The 21,259-nt window shown below is 37.6% G+C and overlaps 1 protein-coding gene across 4 annotated transcripts in view; it reads left to right on the top strand.

Annotated features, from left to right (window-relative positions):
* The first annotated feature begins 328 nt into the window (after positions 1–328).
* LOC105857301 (beta-galactosidase-1-like protein 2) overlaps positions 329–21,259 on the top strand; it is a 53,428-nt gene continuing 32,497 nt past the window's right edge. For 3 of the 4 annotated variants that reach the window (XR_012919015.1, XM_076002665.1, XM_076002666.1), the window contains exons 1-5: positions 329–512; positions 1,684–1,776; positions 1,925–2,122; positions 18,507–18,575; positions 20,603–20,698. Coding sequence is in view for 3 of the 4 variants with exons in the window: in XM_076002665.1 (XP_075858780.1) it covers positions 508–512; positions 1,684–1,776; positions 1,925–2,122; positions 18,507–18,575; positions 20,603–20,698 (461 nt within the window). In the remaining variant the exon portion in view is untranslated. The remainder of the gene's footprint in view (positions 513–1,683; positions 1,777–1,924; positions 2,123–18,506; positions 18,576–20,602; positions 20,699–21,259) is intronic. The other variant, XM_076002667.1, reaches the window with a different exon arrangement.

The raw sequence follows: 21,259 nt of genomic DNA on the forward strand, positions 1-21,259 counted from the left end.
GAGAAAAGAGAGAGATAAAAAAAAAAATGCAACTATTCAATTGTAAAAAGCTATATGACAGAGAAATTACTGGTCGCAGAACTTCCTACAGATCAATCGAGCTTCCAGCTGTTCCGCGGTGCGGGCAGAGGACTGGAGGAGGCGTGCCGTGGGGCGTGCCGCCGGGCGCAGGCCGGCGGGTCCAGGGCGCGCGAGGAGGGGAGGGCCTGCCCGGCGGGGCTAGGCGAGGGGTGGGGATCCGGCCGCCGGGGTAGGGCGCGTCTTTCCGGGCTGGGGTGGGCCCGGGGAGGGCGTCGGAGGGCGGGGCTGCTGGGGTCGGGCCGCAGTTCTCCGTCGGCGTCCGCGGAGGCGGCTGCGCCGAGCCGGAGCTGCGCGGTCTGGCGGAGTCTGGCGGGGTCTGGCGGAGTCTGGCGCGGTCTGGCGCGGTCTGGCGGGGTCTGGCGCGGTCTGGCGGGGTCTGGCGCGGTCTGGCGCGGTCTGGCGGAGTCTGGCGGAGTCTGGCGCAGGATGAGGTGGGCGCTGGCCGGCTCCGCTCGGCCCCGACGCCCCGCAGCGTCCCGACTCCTGAAAGCCTGCCGCGCTGTGGCTCCCTCCCAGCCCCAGGCCCGCTCGGCCGAGACGGTGCCCCTCGGGCTCTCAGTGGAGTCGCCTCACGTCCAGGCTCTTTCTCGCCGAGGCCCCCTTCGCGTACCCCTGAGGCTCCGCGGCGTCCCTCTTCTCCGGCCGTCTCTGCTGGAGCGCCTCCGAACCCAGCCTCGACTCCTGGAGCCCCCCCAGGGCCTGCCCGGAGAAGTGCACGCACTTCTTTCCCAGTGTGTCTTTTGTTGGTCCTCTGTCCCGCATTCTATTTTTCCTGTGGTTTTCCGAACTTGTGCCCGCCCCAGCGCGGCCTAGGGTAATAGTCTAAGCGGATGTACAGCTGAAGATAACGGAGGCGCCATAGATGTTTTAGTGATTCTGGCAACTCACGCATGTGTTCAGAAACGTGCTGAGCCCTAGGACCTTTGGGCTCTGGGTGCTGGGATGCGGCCACGCCCCGGCAGGGTGCTGCTCCGTGCCTGCTACCCTCCTGACCTGGCCGTTCAGGTCCACCTGGCTGGGAGCATTTCTTAAACAACAAGGAGCCCTGCCCATGGCGAGCGGCATAAAGACAATCGCGGGCCGCACAAACGATAAGCTGTGTTCTGGGAATTCATGGGATGGCACCCTACAGTAGCAGAGAAGTGGAAGCTGGGTTGGAGATAGGAATTGGGCCCCGCTGTGGAGGAAATCCTTCTATATCCTAACAGTCAGTGTTCTCTGCTAAGCAGCAGATCACTGGAGTTCATTCTTTAGCAGCTGAATGTCTATGTCAGGTTTCTCAGAGATTATTCTGTTATGTCGCAAAGCTGTCCTTCAATGCTTAATCTTCTCTGAAATGCATCTGGTATGTGAAGACCCAGTTATTTAGCAGGAGACTCTTCTGTGCAGCTCTTCTCCCTCCAGTCAGCAGACATGGCCTTGGGATGCTGTCTGTCATGATTCCAGGTGGTACAAAATTAAGGGACAAATTCTGCCTTCTAAATGAGGCCACCTCCATTGTCCCCACCATCTCCTAAGGCCAAGGCCTCTCTCAGTTCCCAGCTGTCTTCTTACCTCCCTCTTGAGTGTCTCTCTGACCTCTAGTTTGTCCTGTCTGTTTAGCATGTGGGCCTTCCTGGTGAGACTCGAGTACATCCTGTGCCTGTCTTCAGCCTTTTCAGTGATGTCTCAGCTCCACCATGACCTCTCCCCCAGGTATGTTTGAGAAGGAAGGACTGGGAAGGGTTTTCTTTCTGCTGGAGGTATGCCTGGGGCCCCTGGAGGAAAGGCTTTTCTTATCTGCTCATCCTAAGTCTCATGGGTAACATCTCTAGAACTTCATGTACCTCATTTGTCCTTGCAGGATTAACCAAACTCACCTGACCCCCTCTCAGCTAAAGATCCGCAGAGTGGGTCTGAAAGTTAGGGGCTCAAACTTCACGCTAGAAGGCTTTCCATTCCTGATCGTAGCAGGCACTGTGCACTATTTCCGGGTGCCCAGGGGTTACTGGAGAGACAGCTTGCTGAAGTTAAAGGCCTGTGGCTTCAACACCCTCACCACGTGAGTGCTGTTCCTTAGTAATTAAGATTTGTAGTTGGAATTCCTAGTTCTGAAACTTTATTAAACCAGTGTAGAGATTGATCATTTCAGTACTTTGTTTTCTTAGGATTTCTGGGTCTTCACTTGATATGCTGAGAATCTTTTGTAGGAAGAACTTGCTCCACTTCCTCTGAAAGGCCTCTGTCTAAAAAGAATCAGTATACAAGTATCAGGATGCAAGATTCCAACTTTCAGAGGCAGCAGCAAGTACAGATGACTGTAGCCCAGGTGGTCAACTACTAAAGAGGCTTGGAACGCCAGCCTTATGCCTCCTTGTATAACCTCACTTGCCATAGGAGTCACAGTAGCACTGACGAGTCCCAGGAGGAGACACTATTTTAGAAAATCTTGTCTTTGAATATGAGTTTCATTGAGAACAAGGCCTGGCAAGTCATAGAATTGTCCTCATTTTCAGAAGCTGAAATTAAAGAAAATAAATGATTTCTCTTTATCCTTCTAAGCTTGGAAATTGCTTATCAATTATTGTTTTGATAGTCATTTTTAGTCATGTCTTCTTTTTCAATGGTTTGATTTTTTAAACATGGGCTTCGAAAAAAAATATCTGGAGTGTCATTTGGTAAGTGATGGGGATAGTGTTTTAAAGCATTCCTCCCCCCAACCCCCGAATTGTCATAATACCTTTTAAAAATCATCTTTCCTATTTTTTTCTCATTGTTTTATATGACAGTGTTCACAGACATGGAAATCTCAGGAACTATTAAAATTTCAAAATCATTTGTGTTCTTTTAGTAGGGCTGCCAAGTTTTTATTTGTTTATTTTTAGTATTCTTGCTTAGAAAAATGAAGTACTACTGTTATTTCATAAACTAGAAGTGATTCTAGTTTATAAAATCTAGTTTATGAATCTCTTCTAGCAAAAGAGATTCTCCTACCAAAGAGGTAGGAGATCATTATCATATAATAAAGACAGTTTATGCATTGAAGAAATTTAGCATTGTTAAAAAAAACTGCATTACCTTTATTTAAAAAAATACTGTTTACAGCTAATCATCCAAAGGCTCAGAGGCACGAACTTATAATTTGACAAAATCAGATTTGCTGACTTGCAGGGAGGCAGTGAGTCTCAACAAAGGTGGGGAGGACTTTTGGAAAGTTAGGTTCTAGCTAAAGGGTTCTGAGGGCAGTCTAAGAAAAGCAGAGATAAATTTTGCATTGGTTGCTGTTTCTGATGTAGGATTAGAAGAAATGGGGATTAACTAGGGTTGGGTTCTGGCATGAGATAAAGGCAGTTTAGTAATTGAGTCTCCCTGGAAATAGATGGATGTAGCAAGAGGGTGTGGGGGTGTCACTGGTGAGAAAGTGATGGTCATCACAGAGGGGCTATGGTGATTTACAACTGCTACACAACCTTGGAAGAAACTGTGTGTCCTGTTAACTTTTCATCTGGCTTTAGCTGTGTCTGCTTCCCAGACTGAAAATGGCAAGGCTCGTTTTTCTTTCTCAGTCTGAGTTGATTTTCATTCAGTCTTGGACAGGTTTTTAATTATTAAAACTTTTCACTATGGGTGCACAAAAACTTTGCTTCAGGGCCAGCGGATCTTGACCAGTGTTAGAGAACACAATGATCGCTTTTATTTCCAGGCTATTATTGGTTGTGTTATATTGTATTAATTCTTATACCATCATAAAACTATTAATTATTGCACCTTTATATTTTGATGTGTTTGTTTCCCCCCCCCTTTTTAAATACAATATTGGGTTTCTAGTTTTATGATGTCTGATAGGCTGGTTTCCTTTCTTAGCCTTTTATTGGCCAAATAATTTTATTTGCTGTTTCTAGGAAGTATTGTCTTGTTTTGGAATGATAGGTTAATTTTTCTAATTGTTCCATTTCCTTTCCTCTGTTAGCTTGAGAGATATATATTCTTTTACCGGATACTTGAGAGTTTAGAACATGCATCCTTTATTTATCAACAACTAATACTCCCTTGTACTTTTACCCACCTTATTTAATGCTAAAACCTTAGAGAACTTTATCTGCTGTTACTTCCATTCTGGTGGATAAGCTTTTGTTGCTATATATTTTAATTCTAAATAACAAGACATTATTATTATTGTTGTTCTGGGACCATTTTCCTTCCACATGAAAAATATGTTTTTTATTTTTCTTTATTGTAGATATGCTGGTAACAGAGTTCTCAGCTTTTCTTTTTTTAATCTGAAAGTGATCTTGTTACCCTATTGTTTCTGAGCAATATTTTTACTAGTATAAAATTCGAGGTTGATAGGTGTTTTCTTTCAACTGCCGCCTTCAGATTTTCATTGTTTCTGTTGTGAAGTAAGCTATCAGACTAATTGGTGCTTCTTGGAGAATAATATATCCTTTTATTTAATTGCTTTGAGGAATTGAAGGATTCTAGTTTTTTTAATAAACATTATTTTTTAGAGTAGTTTTAGATTTACTGAAAAATTTAGCAGAAAGTACAGACGGTTCCTATATATCTGCCATCAGAGTGGTATATTTGTTATAATCCATGAACCTACATTGACACATCATTATCACCCATACATAGTTTACATTAGGGTTCACTTTTGGTGGTATATAATTCTATAGATTTTAACAAATGCATAATGGCATGTATCTAGCATTACAGTATGATCAGAATAATTTAACTGCCCTAAAAATCCTCTGTGTCCTGCTTATTCATCACTGCCTCCCCCGTAACCCCTGGCAACCACTGATCTTTTTAATGTCTCCATGGCTTTGCCTTTTCAGAATGTTATGTAGTTGGCATCATATAGTATATAGCCTTTTCAGATTGGCTTCTCTCACTTAGTAATATGCATTTGAATTTCTTCTATGTCTTTTCATGACTTGATAGCTTATTTCTTTTTACTGCTGAATAAATTCCATTGTCTAAATATACCATAGTTTATTTATCCATTCACCATTGAAGGACATCTTGGTTGCTTCCAAGTTTGGGCAATTATATTGAATAAAGCTGCTATACAAATCTGTGTTTAGATTTTTGTGTGGACATAAGTTTTCAACTCATTTGGGTAGATATCAAGGATTATAGAGTAAAAGTATGCCTAAGTTTGTAAGAAACTGCCAAACTCTCTTCCAAAGTGGCTTTACCATTCCCCCTAGGAGTAGTTTCCTATTCCATATCCCTCCTAGCATTTGATGATGTCAGTGTTGTGGATTTTGTCTATTCTAATAGGTGTGTAGTGTTATCTCATCCTTGTTCTAATTTACAATTCTCCGGGGACATACAATGTTAAACATCTTTTCATATTCTCTATATCTTCTTACACGAGGCATCTGTTCAGATCTTTTACTCATTTTTTAATCAGGTTGTTAGTTTTCTTATTGTTAAGTGTTAAGAGTTCTTTATATCTTTTAGATAATAGTCCATTGTTAGATATGTCTTTTGCAAATATTGTCTCCCAGTTTGTAGCTTGTCTTCTCATTTCCTTGACAGTGCTTTTTTTTAGAGCAGAAATTTTTAATTCTAATGTTAAGTCCAACTTATCAATTATTTATTTTATGCCCCATGCTCTCAGTGTTGTGTCTAAAAAGTCATTGCCTAACCCAAGGACATCTTGTTTTTTGAGTTAGTTTTGTGAAGGGTTTAAGGGATGTATCTAGATTCTTGTTTTTTTTTTTTTTGATATGTATACCATGTTTCCCCAAAAATAAGACAGGGTCTTATATTTATTTTTCCTCAAGAAGACACCCTAGGGCTTATTTTCAGGGGATATGTTATTTTTTTAAGTACAGTACAACAATCTACATTTATTCAAATATAGTTAAGTCGCCGTCTTCTGGAACATCATCATAACTCTCCAAACCCTGAATTCCTTCCTGAATTTCTTGCGACTCTATTTCCTTTAGAACCATTGACCCCAGTCTCTCATGTTGAGCCATAGAGCTCTCATGGGGCAGATGAGAAGGGCTGCTCATCTTCTTTACTGCTGGGCAACGAAATGCATGGGTTGTGCAGATGTGCTGCGTAGCCACGCCCATCACTAGGTCTTATTTTCGGGGTAGGGCTTATATTGCTCAAATGCTTAGAAATCCTGCTAGGGCTTATTTTATGGATAGGTCTTATTTTCAAGGAAACACGGTAGATGTTCAATTGTTCCAGCCCATTTGTTGAAAAGACTGTCTTTGCTTCATTATATTGTCTTCGCTCCTTTCTCAAAGATCAGAGGACTGTAATTGTATGGGACTATTACTGGGCTGTCTATTCAGTTTCATTGATATATTGTCTCTTCTTTTATGAATACTACACTATTTTGATTGCTATAGCTTTATAGTAGGTCTTGAAGTCGGGTAATTTCAGCCTTCCAATTTTTCAGGACTGCTATACAGAAGAGTGATTGATTTTTGTATATTAATTTTGTATTCTACAACTTTGTTATAATCTCTTATTAGGTACAGGAATTTTTTGGTTGATTCTTTAAGAATTTGTATAGAGACAATCATGTCATCTGTGAATAAATAAAGTATTATTTCTTTCTTCCCAGTTTGTATACTTCGTATATCGTTTTATAATCATAAAGTCATAATCCATTGTCTAGGACTTTCAGTACAATGTTGAAAAGCTGTAGTAAGTGGAGCCATCTTTGCCTTTTTCCTGATCTTAGTGGGAAAGTTTCTAGTTTCTTACCATTAAGAATGGTGTTAGCTGTAGGTTTTTTGTATGTATTCTTTATCTAGTTGAAGAAGTTCTCTATTTCTAGTTTGCTGAGAGTTTTTATTGTGAATGGGTATTGGATTTTGTCAAATACTTTTCCTGTATCTATTGATATAATCATGTGATTTTTCTTCTTTAGTTTGTTGATGTGATGGGTTATATTTTGATTTCCAAATATTGAACTAGACTTATATACTTGGAATAAATCCCACTTGGTTCTGGTAAAGAATTACTTTTATACATTTTTGGATTCAATTTCATAATATTTTATTAAATATTTTTGCATCTATGTTCATGAGAGATATTGGTCTATAGTTTTCTTTTAATGCCATTATCTGGTTTTTGTATTAGGATAATGCTGTCCTCATAGAATTAGTTAGAAGTATTCCTTATGCTGTTATCTCACTAATTTGGATGGGTTGTGTTTTCATTTCATTTACTTCAAAATAGTTTTAAATTTCTCTTGACACTTCTTCTTTAACTCATGTGTTATTTAGAAATATGTTGTTCAGTCTCCAAATATTTTAGAGTGTGCTAGCTGTCTTCCTGTAATTGACTTCTTATTTAATTCAATTGTGCCCTAAGAGCATACTTTCTATGATATCTATTCTTTTAACTTTGTTAAGGTATGTTTTATGGCTCAGAATGTTTTGGTGAAAGTTCCGTGTAAAATTGAGAAGAATGTATATGTATTCTGCTGTTGTGGGATAAGATATTCTATTAATATGTATGTCAATTCAATCCATTTAATTGAGGGTACCGTTCAGTGCAACTATACCTTTACTGATTTTCTGTCTGCTGCATGTGTATATTATCGAGAGAGGATGTTGTAATGTAATATTGAATGTAATATTGAGTTAGTCTATTTCTATTTGAAGTTCTGTTTTGTCTCTCATATTTTTATACTCTGTAGATGTAATATACATTAAGGACTAAGTTTGCTTGGAGAATTGAACACCTTTATCATTATGTAATGCCCCTCTCTTCCATAATGATTTTCCTTGCACTAAACTCTGATTTTTCTGAAATTAATGTAGTTACTCTAGCTTTCTTTTGATTAGTGTTAGCATGGAATATCTTTCTTCATCCCTTGACTTTTCATTTGTGTCTTTATATTAAAGTGAGTTTCTTATAAATAGCATATAGTTGGGCCTTTAAAAAAATCTATTCTGATAATCTCTATTATTATAACTGGCATGTCTAGACCATTTACATTTAAAGTGACTATTGATATAGTTGAATAATAACCATCATATTTATAACTGTTTCTATTTGTTTTTTCTTTTTCTATGTTCTACCCTTTTTCTGCCTTCTCTGGTTTTAATTGAACATTTTATATGATTCCTTTTTCTTTCCTCTATTAGCATGTCAATTATACATGTTTAAAAAATTTTGTGTTTGTCCTAGAATTGGCACTTTACAGCCAATCTAAATCTATTTTCAAATAGCACTATTTCATTTTATGGGTAGTACAAGTACCTTAGAGCATCCCCATTTTTCCTTCCTGTCCTCTTATAACAATCTATTTTTTTTTGAGACAGAGTCTCTCTCTGTTGCCCAGGCTAGAGTGCCATGGCATCAGCCTAGCTCACAGCAACCTCAGACTCCTGGGCTCCAGCGATCCTACTGCCTCAGTCTCTCGAGTAGCTGGGACTATAGGCATGTGCCACCATGCCTAGCTAATTTTATATATATATATATATATTTTTTTTTTTTTTTTTTAGTTGTCCAGCTAATTTCTTTTCTATTTTTAGTAGAGATGGGATCTCGCTCTTGCTTAGGCTGGTCTCGAACTCCTGAGCTCAAACAATCTGCCTGCCTCAGCCTCCGAGAGTGCTAGGATTAGAGGTGTGAGCCACTGCTTCCGGCCCCCTCTTATAACAATCTTGTCATTTATTTCACTTATTTATAAGCTATAATAACTAAATTCATTATTGCTATTATTATTTTGAACAGACTTATCTTTTAGATAATTAGAAATAAGAAAATGAAAGATTTTATTTTACTTTCGTTTATTCGTTCTCTTAACACTCTTCCTTTCTCTCTGTAGATCCAAGTTTCTCACCTGTATCATTTTCCAGCTCTCTGAAGAACTTTTTAAAAAGTACTTCTTGGAGCCGGGCACGGTGGCTCACGCCTGTAATCCCAGCACTTTGGGAGGCTGAGGCGGGCGGATCGCTCGAGGTCAGGAGTTCGAAACCACCCTGAGCAAGAGTGAGACCCCGTCTCTACTATAAAAAAAATAGAAAGAAATTAATTGGCCATCTGATATATATAGAAAAAATTAGCCGGGCATGGTGGCGCATGCCTGTAGTCCCAGCTACTGGGGAGGCTGAGGCAGGAGGATTGCTTGAGCCCAGGAGTTTGAGGTTGCTGTGAGCAAGGCTGATGCCACGGCACTCACTCTAGCCTGGGCAATTAAGCGAGACTCGGTCTCAAAAAAAAAAAAAGTACTTCTTGGAAGACAGGTCAACTGGCCACTAATTTCCTCAACTTTTTTCCTAAGAAAGTCTTTATTTCTTCTTTACTTTTGAAGGATAATTTCACTAGATGCAGAATTCTACTTTGGTGAGATTTTTTTTTCTTAACAACTTTAAATATTTCACTCTTCTCTCTTCTTGCTTGCTTGGTTTCTAAAGGGAAGTCTGATGTAATTATGACATTTTTCTCTGTAGATAAGAAATTTTTTCCTCTGGCTTCTCCTTGTCTTTGATTTTCTGCAGTTTGAATATAATATACCCAGGTATAGATTTTAAAATACCTATTCTATTTGGTGTTCTCTGCACTTGCTAGATTTGTAGTTTGTTGTCTGTCATTAATTTTGGAAAATTCAAAGGCATTATTACTTCACATATTTGTCTTTTCTTTCTCTCTTTCTTTTCCTTCTGGTAGTCTCATCGCATCTATGTTACAACATCCATCTCAAGTAGTTGGCCTGAGAAGTTCTCTCTTATTCAGCCTTTTTGTTCTAGTCAGGTCTTCTATTGATTGGGTGAGGCCCACCCACGTTAGGGCGCTCAATCTGCTTACTCAGTCTATTGACTCAAATGTTAACCACATCCAGAAGCAGCCTCACAGACACACCCAGAATAATCTTTGACCAAATGTCTTGGTAGCCCATGGGCCAGTCGAGTTGACACATAGAATTAACATTAAACTGTGTGTCTCTCCAGTTTTAGGTGTAGCACATTCCTCTGAGATCACTTCTCTGATGGATAATAGTTGTTTATTTTCAATTTTTTCAGCTTCTTCTTGTTGTAAAGATGGGAATGAAAACTTACAGGCTCTTTACTTGTTGGACCAGACACTGTAAGTCTTTGATGCCTTCTTGCAATTAAAGAAAAATATATTCATTTTTCCTAGTTTTCCTCATTAGGGGGTTTGGTCCAAGTTGCCTAGTACATCCTTACTGGTAGTGAATGTTCTTAATTAATTTTTCCCCCATTCTTCTTTATTCTAATTTTAATTTTAAAGCAATATTTTGAGGTTTAACAAGTATACAGAATATAAGTATGTAGCTCAATGAATTTTTGTGAAGTACACATACTCCTGTATTTAGCACCAAAAGCATTGTCAAGTGCCAATATCTTAGATCCTCTCTCTTGCTCCCTCCCGCTCATGACCCTTTTCTAAAAGGTAACTAAGACTCATTTTTTCACACATGTATGACTTTGGTCTATTTTTGAACTTTATATAAATGGAATCAAGTAATATGTATTCTTTTGTGCATGGTATCTTTTGTGAGATTCATCCATATTGCCATATTGTAGTTTTTTTCATTCTCTTAACTATAGGAAAGGAATTTTGTTGATAATCATACCAAAATGTATTTGTCTTGTGGGTAGACATTCGGGTTATTTTTACTTTTTAGCTATTATAAATAGTGCTGCCATGTGCAATCTGATCTTTTTGTGAGCACAGTTGTCCCTCGATATCCATGGGGGATTGGTTCCAGGACGCCTGTGGTTAACATACTCCTTGGAAACTCAAGTCCCTGATGTAAAATGGTGTAGTATTTGCAAATAACCTACCCATATCCTCCTGTGTACTTTGAATCATCTCTAGATTACTCATAATGCCTAATACAATGCCTATACATCACTTCATTTGTGTGGATTCAATGTAGTACTCCACACGTGGGAAATTTAAGTTTTGTTTTTTGGAACTTAGTGGAATTTTTTTTTCCAAATATTTTCAATCTGTAGTTAGTTGAATCCACAGATGCAGAACCCATGAATATAGCAGGTAACTGTATATTTAAACATTTATGTTGGACATATGTCTAGTAATGAACATTATGGATAGGTATATGTTCAGCTTTAGTAAATAATGCCAGTAAGTTTTCAAAAGTTTCCAAAGAGTTTCCTAAGTCATTGGCATTAAATACATTCACACTGTTGTGCAACCATCCGCACTACCCATATCCAGAAATTGTTCATCATCCTATACTGAAACCCTGTACTCATTAAACTATAACTCCCCATTTTCCTCTCCTTCCAGTCCCTAGTAGCCACTGTTCTACTTTCTGTTTCTATGAACTTGCCTATTCTATATACTTCATATAAATGGTATCATATAATATCTGTCCTTTTATGTCTGGTTTATTTTACTTAGCATAATGTCTTCTAGGTTGATCCATGTTATAACATGTATCAGAATTTTTATTTCTTTAAATTTGAATAATATTTTAGTATATGCATATACTATATTTTTAATTCATTGATGGACATGTGGGTTGTTTCCATCTTTTGCCTATTGCAAACATTGGTATGCAAATATCTGAGTCCTTGCTTTCAGTTTTTTGTATATATATCCAAAAGTGGAATTGTTGAATCAGATTGTAATTCTGTGTTTAATTTTTTAAGGAATCGTCATACTATTTTCCTCAGTAGTTATACTATTTTATATTTCCACCAGCAAGGCACAAGTGCTACAGTTTCTCCACATCCATGCCAATACTTTTCTGTCCTTTCATTTAAATAATAGTCATCCTAATGGATGTGAAGTGGTAGCTCATTGTGGTTTTGATTAGCATTTCCCTAATGATTAGTGATGTTGAACATCTTTTCATGTGCTTATTGACCATTTGCAATTCTTTTTTTGGAAAAAATATATATTTAATTTCTTTGCTCATTTTTGAATGGAGTAGTTGTTTTTGTTGTTGTTGGGGTGTAGGAGTTCTTTATATATTCTGGATATTAATCTGTTATCAGATACGCAATTTCCAAATATTTTCTCACATTCTGAGTTGCCTTTTTTCTCTGTTGATAGTATTCTTTCATGTACAAAATTTGTAAATTTTGACGAAGTCCAATTTTTTTCTATTTTCCTTTTGTTGCCTATATCTTTGGTATCACATCTAAGAAATTATTGCTAAATCCAATGTCATAAAGCTTTTCCTATATGTTTTATTCCAGAAGTTTTATAGTTTCAGCTGTGTTTAAGTATTTGATCGATTTTGAGTTAGTATTTGTATATGATGTTAGGTAAGGGTCCAACCTCATTCTACTGCATGTTGATATCTGTTTTTCCCAGCACCATTTGTTGAAAAGACCTTATATCCTTTTGATACATACAATTGGTTAGAAATATTTCTTATAAATGTCATCTTTCACTCTGTGGACTTGCATTTTAATGTTTTAATGATACCTTTTGATTAAAAGAAGCTCTTAATTTTAATAGAATCAATTTATAATGTTTTCTTTTTATGATTAATATTTTTGTTTCCTGTTTAGGAAATCTTTGCTTACTCCATAGTCATGGAGATATTCTCCTATATTTTCTTCTAAAAGCTTTATTGTTTCACCTTTCATATATATGTGTGTATACATATTTGTGTGTATATGTATACACACATACATATATATCTATCTGGAATTCGGTTTTGTAAATGGAGTAAAGGGTTTTTTGTTTTTGTTTTTTAAATGGATATCCATTCTCACTGGAGTTAAGTGATATCTCATTGTGGTTTTGATTTGCATTTCCCTGATGATTAGAAATGTTGAGCATTTTTTCATATGTTTGTTGGCCATTATTCTGTCTTCTTTTGAAAAGTTTGTGTTCATGTCCTTTGCCCATTTTTTGATGGGGTTGTTTGATTTTTTTCTGGCTGATTTTCCTGAGTTCTAAATAGATTCTAGTTATCAGCCCTTTATCAGATGTGAGGCTTGTGAAAATTTTCTCCCATTCTGTGGGTTGTCTCTTTGTTCTCTAGACAGTTTCTTTGGCTGTGCAGAAGCTTTTTAATTTGATCAGGTCCCATTTATTTATTTTTGTTGCTGCTGTGATTGCCTTACTCAACAGCAAATTGTTATTAATAGATCAACACCTAAGTGGACATATAGGAATAACATTTATCGGGTGTCGGGCAGGTGGGAGGGGGAGGAGGAGATGGTATATACAAACACAATGAGTAAGATGTGCAATGTTTGGGGGATGGACACGCTTGAAGCTCTGACTCGAGGGGGGAGGGGAGGCATGGGCAATATACGTAACCTTAACACTTGTACCCCCATAATACGCTAAAATAAAAAAAATAAAAAACAACGAAGGCTGCAGGGCACCCAAATTGAGAAGGCAGCAAATGAGCTGGTTAAACCAAGCCTGTACCACAATGAAAACACACATTACAGCCTTCCTTGGCTTGGGTCACCTACAGGCCACCAAATCCATTTAAGATGAAACAGTCTCTGTCCCACTACCCAAGACAACAGAACAGAAATCAAAGAGGCCATATCCAGCAGCTATAAGTTAGGCAAACATGAGGTTTAAACGAGAGCAACTGTCAAGCCAGCAACAAGGGAGAAGGGATTCAGGTTTCCCAATAAACTTAGTTCAGTCACAAGCTTAAGCCAGCTTTGCAACAATGCACCAAAGAGCTTATAAAAGCCAGCTGCCCTGCTCTGGCTTTCTCCTCCTCAGAGGGCTGTGCTGGCAGGTGCCCACCCAAGCATGGGCGAGAAGGCTTGAATGTTCTGGGCCAATGAGCACAAGCTTGGTGCTGCAGCAAACCTGCTGATGTGCACACCTCCGACAAGCAGCCTGCTTCACACCTCCACCCCCCATCACATCACAGTTGCTGCCCCCAGCTGCACCCTCCCCCCACCCAGCATGCCCAATCCTGAGCACCTAATGTGAACTCTGCAACTGTTACTTGATCAAATACACTCTACCCAATACACACGATCAAGCACCCTGCATTACCTAGGCAGTACGTGGAAGCTCTGGCCTCAGTGCTGCCTCCTACTCATAGGTAAATTCAGTCCTTCCTGAATACTTCTGGTCTGGATCTCTTTTGACTGACGTCATCTCCCAGTAAGCCATTCCCATTTCAAATTTATAAAAGAAAGCAAATCCCTCAGAACTCCAGGACCTCAGCGTCCTGAGCCAGTAAGAATGTCAGGAGATCACAAAACCTACTCCTCACTGAAAAGAAAAATGCTCCCTCCTTGTGCTGCATCCCCAAGGACAGCTTTATTGCATGCTCCTTAAAACCTTCAGTCGGTCCTTGCTGCCCACCAAAGCACCAATGCCAGCCCTGCTGGTGGGGCCTACCTAACTCAGTAAGATCCTTACTGATGTTCTCTGCCTTACCTCCCTTTCTCCACATGTACCCCCATGCTTTTCTTAGTCCTTGATACTACCTTTTTATTTGCTTTTTGCCTGTCAAATTTCAATCTACTTTTATTGGCCTAGCTTGAACAACTCCATGCAGTTTTATACACTGTCTTCCCTTCCTTTCCATCTCTAGTGTCTTGCCTTTTCTTCTCTAATGGCACTTCCTGTATTCATCTTCTCTTAGTCATCTGGGTTCTTTTACTCATTAAACAGACATTCACTGACCACCCACTATGTGCCAGGTTTAGAGAAATCAAGGCTGAGACATGGCCTCTCTACTCCTGGGGAGATCACTGGTCTGGTGAGGGAAACAAACCCATAAAAGTTATGATACTTGCCAAATGTTCTCCAGCAGGTTATATTCTCCTTGAAGTCAGAACATCTTCATATTCCTCACATTGCTAAACAAAGTGTTTGGTACATAGTGAATGTCCAAATGTCCGTTGTGCATATGTTCGTAAACAAAGATGAGTGAGCTTTAAGGGAAGAAAAACAATTTCCCAGTACCCCCATAGTACTCTGAAATAAAATTTTTAAAAGAAAAAAAAATGGATATCCAACTGACCCAGCACAATTTGTTGAAAGGACTGTCCTTTCCCTACTTGGATGGCTAGGTTCTTTTGAAGAGCAGTTCTTTGGTAACATCACCAAGTTTCTTTAAATTATTGGTCTGTTCAGCTTTTCTACCCTGTCTTGTATCATTAAGAAAATTGTCACAAAAATTGCACACAGAAAGCAGATTCAACGTTTGTTAGGGATGTGCCACTTTTATCTTTTTTTTTTTTGATAAAGTATTTTACAACAAATTCTAAAATGTGTGTCATTTTAACCCTTATTTCACATACATCTCAAAATTATGGGCATCTTCTTACAAAAGTACAATACCATGTAATACTAACATAATTAACAATTTTTAATTGGTATTAGATAAAACTTTGACAATCAGATTTCCTCATCTGTCTAAAAATGCTTCTTTATAGTTGACTTCTTCAAATTTGCATTTAAACCAGCTCCACACATCACCTTCGGTTTTTCTCTTGTGTCTCTCTTAGTTCTGACCACTGCTGTTTTCTTTCTGTCTCCCTGCTGGCATTGACTCGTGCAGAATCTGGAATTCTTTTCCTGTAGAGTATTCCACATTGTGTCTGTTTCTTTGTGATGTCGTTTAACATGTTCTTCTGTTCTCTGGATTTTCTTAACTAGAAGTTAGCTGTAGAACTTTACTTAGGTATATATATAGTCAACATGTTTGGGGAAAAAATGCATCACTATTGACAAATAATGTTTAGTGGTTTCACTTTTTGTGATGCTTAGATTGATCAGGGGTTCACATGGCAGTGGCCTACTTTTCTCCATCAATCTTTAGTCTAGTGGTTTCATTCATTGTTTATCACTTCCCAAATCAATTGTTTCTGTGGATTGGGGGGGTTGCAAAATGGCAATTTGTAATTCTGTCATTCTTTTGATGTTAATAAACTGGAATTCATGTTTCTTCTCTATCAGAATTATGTGCTTACTCTAAAATACAGGTCTATACACAGAATGTTCAATTTTTCTTTTCCAGCTCCCTTTCCCCTTGATTAGTTTTTCTAGAACTTTATATATTTTATTAGTTTTTTAAAAGTAGGCTCTTTAGAAATAAATTTTACTCCTCTAAATATTTTTTGCTTTAGTTTGAACAATTTTTCTATTGCATTTCTTCACTTTCTTTTTTCTAGTGTGTTGATGACTGCTTGAAGCATTTTTATTTTCCATTATTAATAAGTTTTTGATGCTATGAATTCTTATTGGTTATATTAATACATTCTTTTGTCACTAGTAAAAAATATTACATAGTTTAATTTTTACAACTATGTAATATTTTTAATAGTGACAAATAGAAAAAGATTACATTATTTTTAACTTACAGGATAAATTAAAACTATATTTTTAATGAATATTCCATTTTTATGCTTATAAAAGTAATACGTGCTTATTGTATTTTTGACAAAAATGGGCATACACTCTATATGTTGTTTTATAATGTACTTTTCATGTAACAACTTATTACTATCTTTACATATTTTACATATATAAACATACACCATCATTTTAATTATTGGTAAATAATTATGTTTTATGCACTGGTCCTAATTTTTTCGCTATTGTTCTCATTATTCATGGTCATCATCATTTTAGCTATAAAACCCTCATCACATGTCAGGCAATGTAATAAACTTTGCATACATTATTTTCTTCCCATTTATAAGTGAGGAAACTGACATTTAGAGAGATTAAGTAACTTGCCTAAATTTTGAAGTGGCAGAGCGCTGAGATTCATTCAGGTCTATTGGACTTTCATGCCCATAATCTTAACTATTACGTTTCTCTGTCTAAACAATAATATACTTAATAAATATGGCCAAAAAGTAGGGTATTTCCAGTTTTTGTTATTATAAGCAATGCTGCAGTAAATAATTTTGTATATACATGGTTAGGTACAAAGTTACTTATCAGCTTATTTCCTTAGGAAAACTCATAGAGAAAGACTTATTGGGCTAAAGACATTTACAAAATGAAATTTTTGAATTTCTCTTGACTTAAGAATTATTAAGAAAGTTTAGAAAATATGTTTTATATATTTTTAACTCATTATTTTCTATAAAATAATTATAAAATTTCATTTCATTCTGGTTAGTTAATGGGGCCTGGGCTTTGGTTTTTTTGAAATATTTCTTTCATCTTCAATTTTGAGAGAGATTTTTACTGGGTGTAGAATTTTAGGTCAACAGTTTTTTTGTTTTTTTTTTTTAATTTCAGTACTTTAAAGATATTTCTTCATTGTTTTCTGACTCACATATTATCTGATGGCAAGTCTGGTGTACTTCTTATCTTTTTTTCTTCTGTACATGATTTGTCATTTCCCCCTACCTCCACTACTTTTAAGATTTTCTCTGTTTTGCCTGTTTTCAGCTATTTGATTATGATATGTTAGGGTATAGTTGTTTTTTTTTTAATTCTACTTGTGTTGGTTGAGATTCATGAATCTGTTGGTTTATAGTTTTTGTAAAATTTAGAAAAATTTTGGCCCTATTTCTTCAAAGATTTTTTTTGCTTCTCTCTTATTCTGGGACTCCAATTACATAAACGTTATATTTCTTGATAAGATTTCACACGTGACTGAATGTTTAATTTTTTTTTTTCATCTTATTTTTCTTCTCTTTACCATTTTCAATAGCTTCCTTCTTTTGTTATGTCTTAAAGTTCACTGACCTTTTGTTCTACGGTCTACTCTGCTGTTAGTTATAACAGATAAATTTTTCATCTTTTGCTGTTAATAGTATCCAGAGTGCTTTTCACTTTCAATATTGTATTTTTTAAAATCTAGAAATTCCATTTAGTTCTTTTTTATATCTTTAATATTTTCCCTCTCATTATGGTCATGTTTTCTTTTACTTATTAAAGGTATGCTATATATTTGCATACCTTTTTAATATTTCTTTCTGCTAGTTTCATCATATGTGTTATTTCTGGGTTTGTTTCTATTGATTGATTTTCCCCCCTAATTACAAGTCATATTTTCCTGTTTCTTTGCCTGTTTAGTAATTTTTAAATTGACATTGGGCATTATGAATCTTATGTTGTTAGTTGTTGGATTTCATCTTATTAATTTAAATAATATTGTATCATCCAGTCCTATAAAAGTTTCAGATTTGTTTTCTATTTTGTGGATAATAGATTTTTTTGCCATTATAGATGTAGACTTAAATTTTTTACATGTTTTTATGAACATTTAAAAGAAAAAAATCTGTGGGTGCATCCCCCCCAGAATTATATACATTCCTATCTTACCTGAAGCCTAGAATTATGGAAAAATATTGGCTACTTGGATCTTTGCAGGGCATTAGAGGGAGGAAATTCTGTAGATAATACATAGTACACACACAGAGGTTTGGCTATTGAAACCTTTAACTTCCTTCATGGTAGAGATAACCAAGGTGCTATATTAAAACTGGAGGATCCAACATGAAATTATGTCAAGTCAAGGGTGCGGTTCTTATATTTATCTCTCTTTCCCATTGCAGGCATGTTCCCTGGAACCTCCATGAGCCAAGAGTAGACCAAGTTTCTTTCACTGGAAACCTGGATTTGATGTATGTGTTATTGCTTAAATTGCCCAGACACAGGGATTTGACTTGTGGGGATCAGATGAAGCAATAGGGGGCTCCTTACTTTTTGCTTTGGGTGCCATCAAGGAGCTCAGGTTGTTTTGTTTCCTCTTGAGCAGTGAATCTGTTATTTACAGTGGAGCACAGACCTTGGTACTCTGGTGTGTTATTGCTCACAGTGTGGTTCAGAAGTTCTCCAGGTTAACTTTATGATGAAGAACCTGCTCCCTCAGTTATAAGAGGAGATTTCTGGGCTATAATTTACAGTGTTCCTAAGACATGATGGAAGTAGAATAACTGTTTATTCAGAAATATGTATATAGACATTGGCTCTGTTGCTGGAGATAGACAGATAAGACACTTTGTGCTTTCAAGAATAAGGACGCTCTGAAGAGAAGGAGGCCAACACAACATGCTCAGGCTCTGCAGCCCAAACCAGGGGTCAGACCAGGGAAGACAACAGTGAAGCTGCAGCAAGAGCTAACCAGCTGGGGCTGAGTGGTTTTCAGGCAAAGGGTCTAGCAGGGGCAGAGTCAGAGATGTGAGAAAACATTATAAATTAATTAAGGTGGTAATAGTTGCTGCCACAGGTAAGCCTCAAAATCTTTTAACAATAAAGGTTTATTTTCACTCAGATAGGATCTAAGATAGGTATTTCTGGTGAGAATATGTCTCTCTTCCAAAAAATAATTGGAGGGATTCAGGGTCTTTCTGTCTCGTGCTTTCACCATCTTCAGCACATAACTTCCAAACCACTGTGCTTATCATCATCCAGTGAGCAAGTGGAAGAAAACACCTGCAGAATCCTTTTTGGGAGTTGAAACACAGTGCTTCTGTTTACATTTTATTGGCTCGAAGTCAGTTCCATGGCTCCATTTAAATACATGGGAGGCTGAGAAATGTAGCTGAGCCGTGCGCCCAGGAAGAAAAGGGAATGAAAGGGCTTGATGATTAACTTTCTGGCACACATTGTATTTTCTGGGAAGTGCAAGGGATGCTGTCTGGCTCACCTACTGGTTTTTAGTGGAATAACTATCAAAAAATAGAGTTGGAAAGATAGCCAACGTCCAGACCCTGGCCTTGTATATCATGCTACAAAATCTGGAATCTATTCTGAGAGTGTTGGGGAAACCTTTGAAGAATTTTAATATGGGGAGTTCATACTGGCATTTAAAAAGATCATTCTGACAGTGTTTTTAAGAGGCAGCATAACCTAGTAAATAAGATTTCATTTCTGGAGGCTCTCTGCCTGAGTTCTAATTTTAGTTCTTCCATTTATTAAAAATGTGACTTTGATGAAGCTCTAAGTTTTTATTTTCTTACCTGCAAAGTGGAGAGAATATTGATACGTTACTCATAGAATTGTCAAATAAAATAATAAACTTAAAAGAATCAGCTGTAGTGCCTGCTGCTGATATAAAATACATATTAGTTTCTATTATTGTTAATGATGTTAGTATTGATAGCAATTGGAAAAACATTGGAAGAAGGTGAAATGAAGAAAGGAAACTGGTCAGACAACCATTCTAATAACTAAGGTAAGAAATGATGAATTCTTGAGCCAGTGTAGTAGCAGTAGGAATGCAGAGGAATTTGAAGTTTGAAAACATTAAATAGAAAGAACAAATGTGCCTAACAGCAGAAAGTGAGGAAGACAGAGAAGCAAAGATGATTTATGGGTTTCTTCTCTAGGTGGCTTCTTGGATGGTGGTGTTACTCACAGGTAGAGGAAATGCAAGGGAGGAGTAGATTTGGTGGGAGAGTTAAGAGTTGGGTTTAGGATTTCTAGACTTTCACTTTAATGCCTTTCTGTCTTGTGCCTTGACAGAGCCCTTTTCTTACTGAGTGTTGTGCCCCCGTCCCCCTGGATCATGTCTCCTACATGGATTTTTGTGGGCCAGGTTGGGGGTTCCACCTGTTCCAACCTCAGAAGAACACAAGGAGAGCGACATAGCCATGATTCTAGGCCTCAGCTTTTGCTGTGAAGTTATTGTTGTTGCTTTGCTTCCCAGGACTTTTATATCCATGGCTTCAGAGGTGGGACTCTGGGTCATTCTGTGTCCAGGCCCTTATATCGGTAGTGACCTAGACCTTGGAGGCTTGCCCAGGTAAGTTGTGCTTTGACGGTTCCTGGTCATGACTGCCTGTGGGCCACAAGCACATTCAAATGCAAGTTAGGCAAAGAGTTTTGCTTTGTTTTCTATGTACATTTTTTATCTGCACTCTTCTGTTCATTTAATGACATAAAAAATGATCTTTAAAGTAGTAGAGATTATATAGTACTTGGAGGTTTTTTTCCTTTTATTTTGTTTTGTTTTGAGACAGGGTCTTGCTGTGTTGCCCAGACAGGAATGCAGTGGTGCAATCACAGCTCATTGTAACCTCCAACTCCTGGGTTCAAGCTATCTTCCTGCCCCAGCCCCCTGAGTAGCTAGAACTACAGGTATACACTACTACACCTGGCTGATTTTTAAATTAAATTAAATTTAATGTTTTTTGTAGAGGTGATAAATTGCTCCTGCTCATCTCAAACTCCTGGCCTCAAGCAATTCTCCTGCCTCAGTCTCCCAAAGTTCTGGGGTAACAGGCATGAGTCACTGTGTCTGGCCAGTATTTGGTTTTTTTTCTTTCTTTTTTTTTTTAATTTCGGCATATTATGGGGGTACAGA

The sequence above is a fragment of the Microcebus murinus genome, chromosome 4 (assembly GCF_040939455.1).
Source record: "Microcebus murinus isolate Inina chromosome 4, M.murinus_Inina_mat1.0, whole genome shotgun sequence".
In the NCBI taxonomy this organism is placed as follows: domain Eukaryota; kingdom Metazoa; phylum Chordata; class Mammalia; order Primates; family Cheirogaleidae; genus Microcebus; species Microcebus murinus.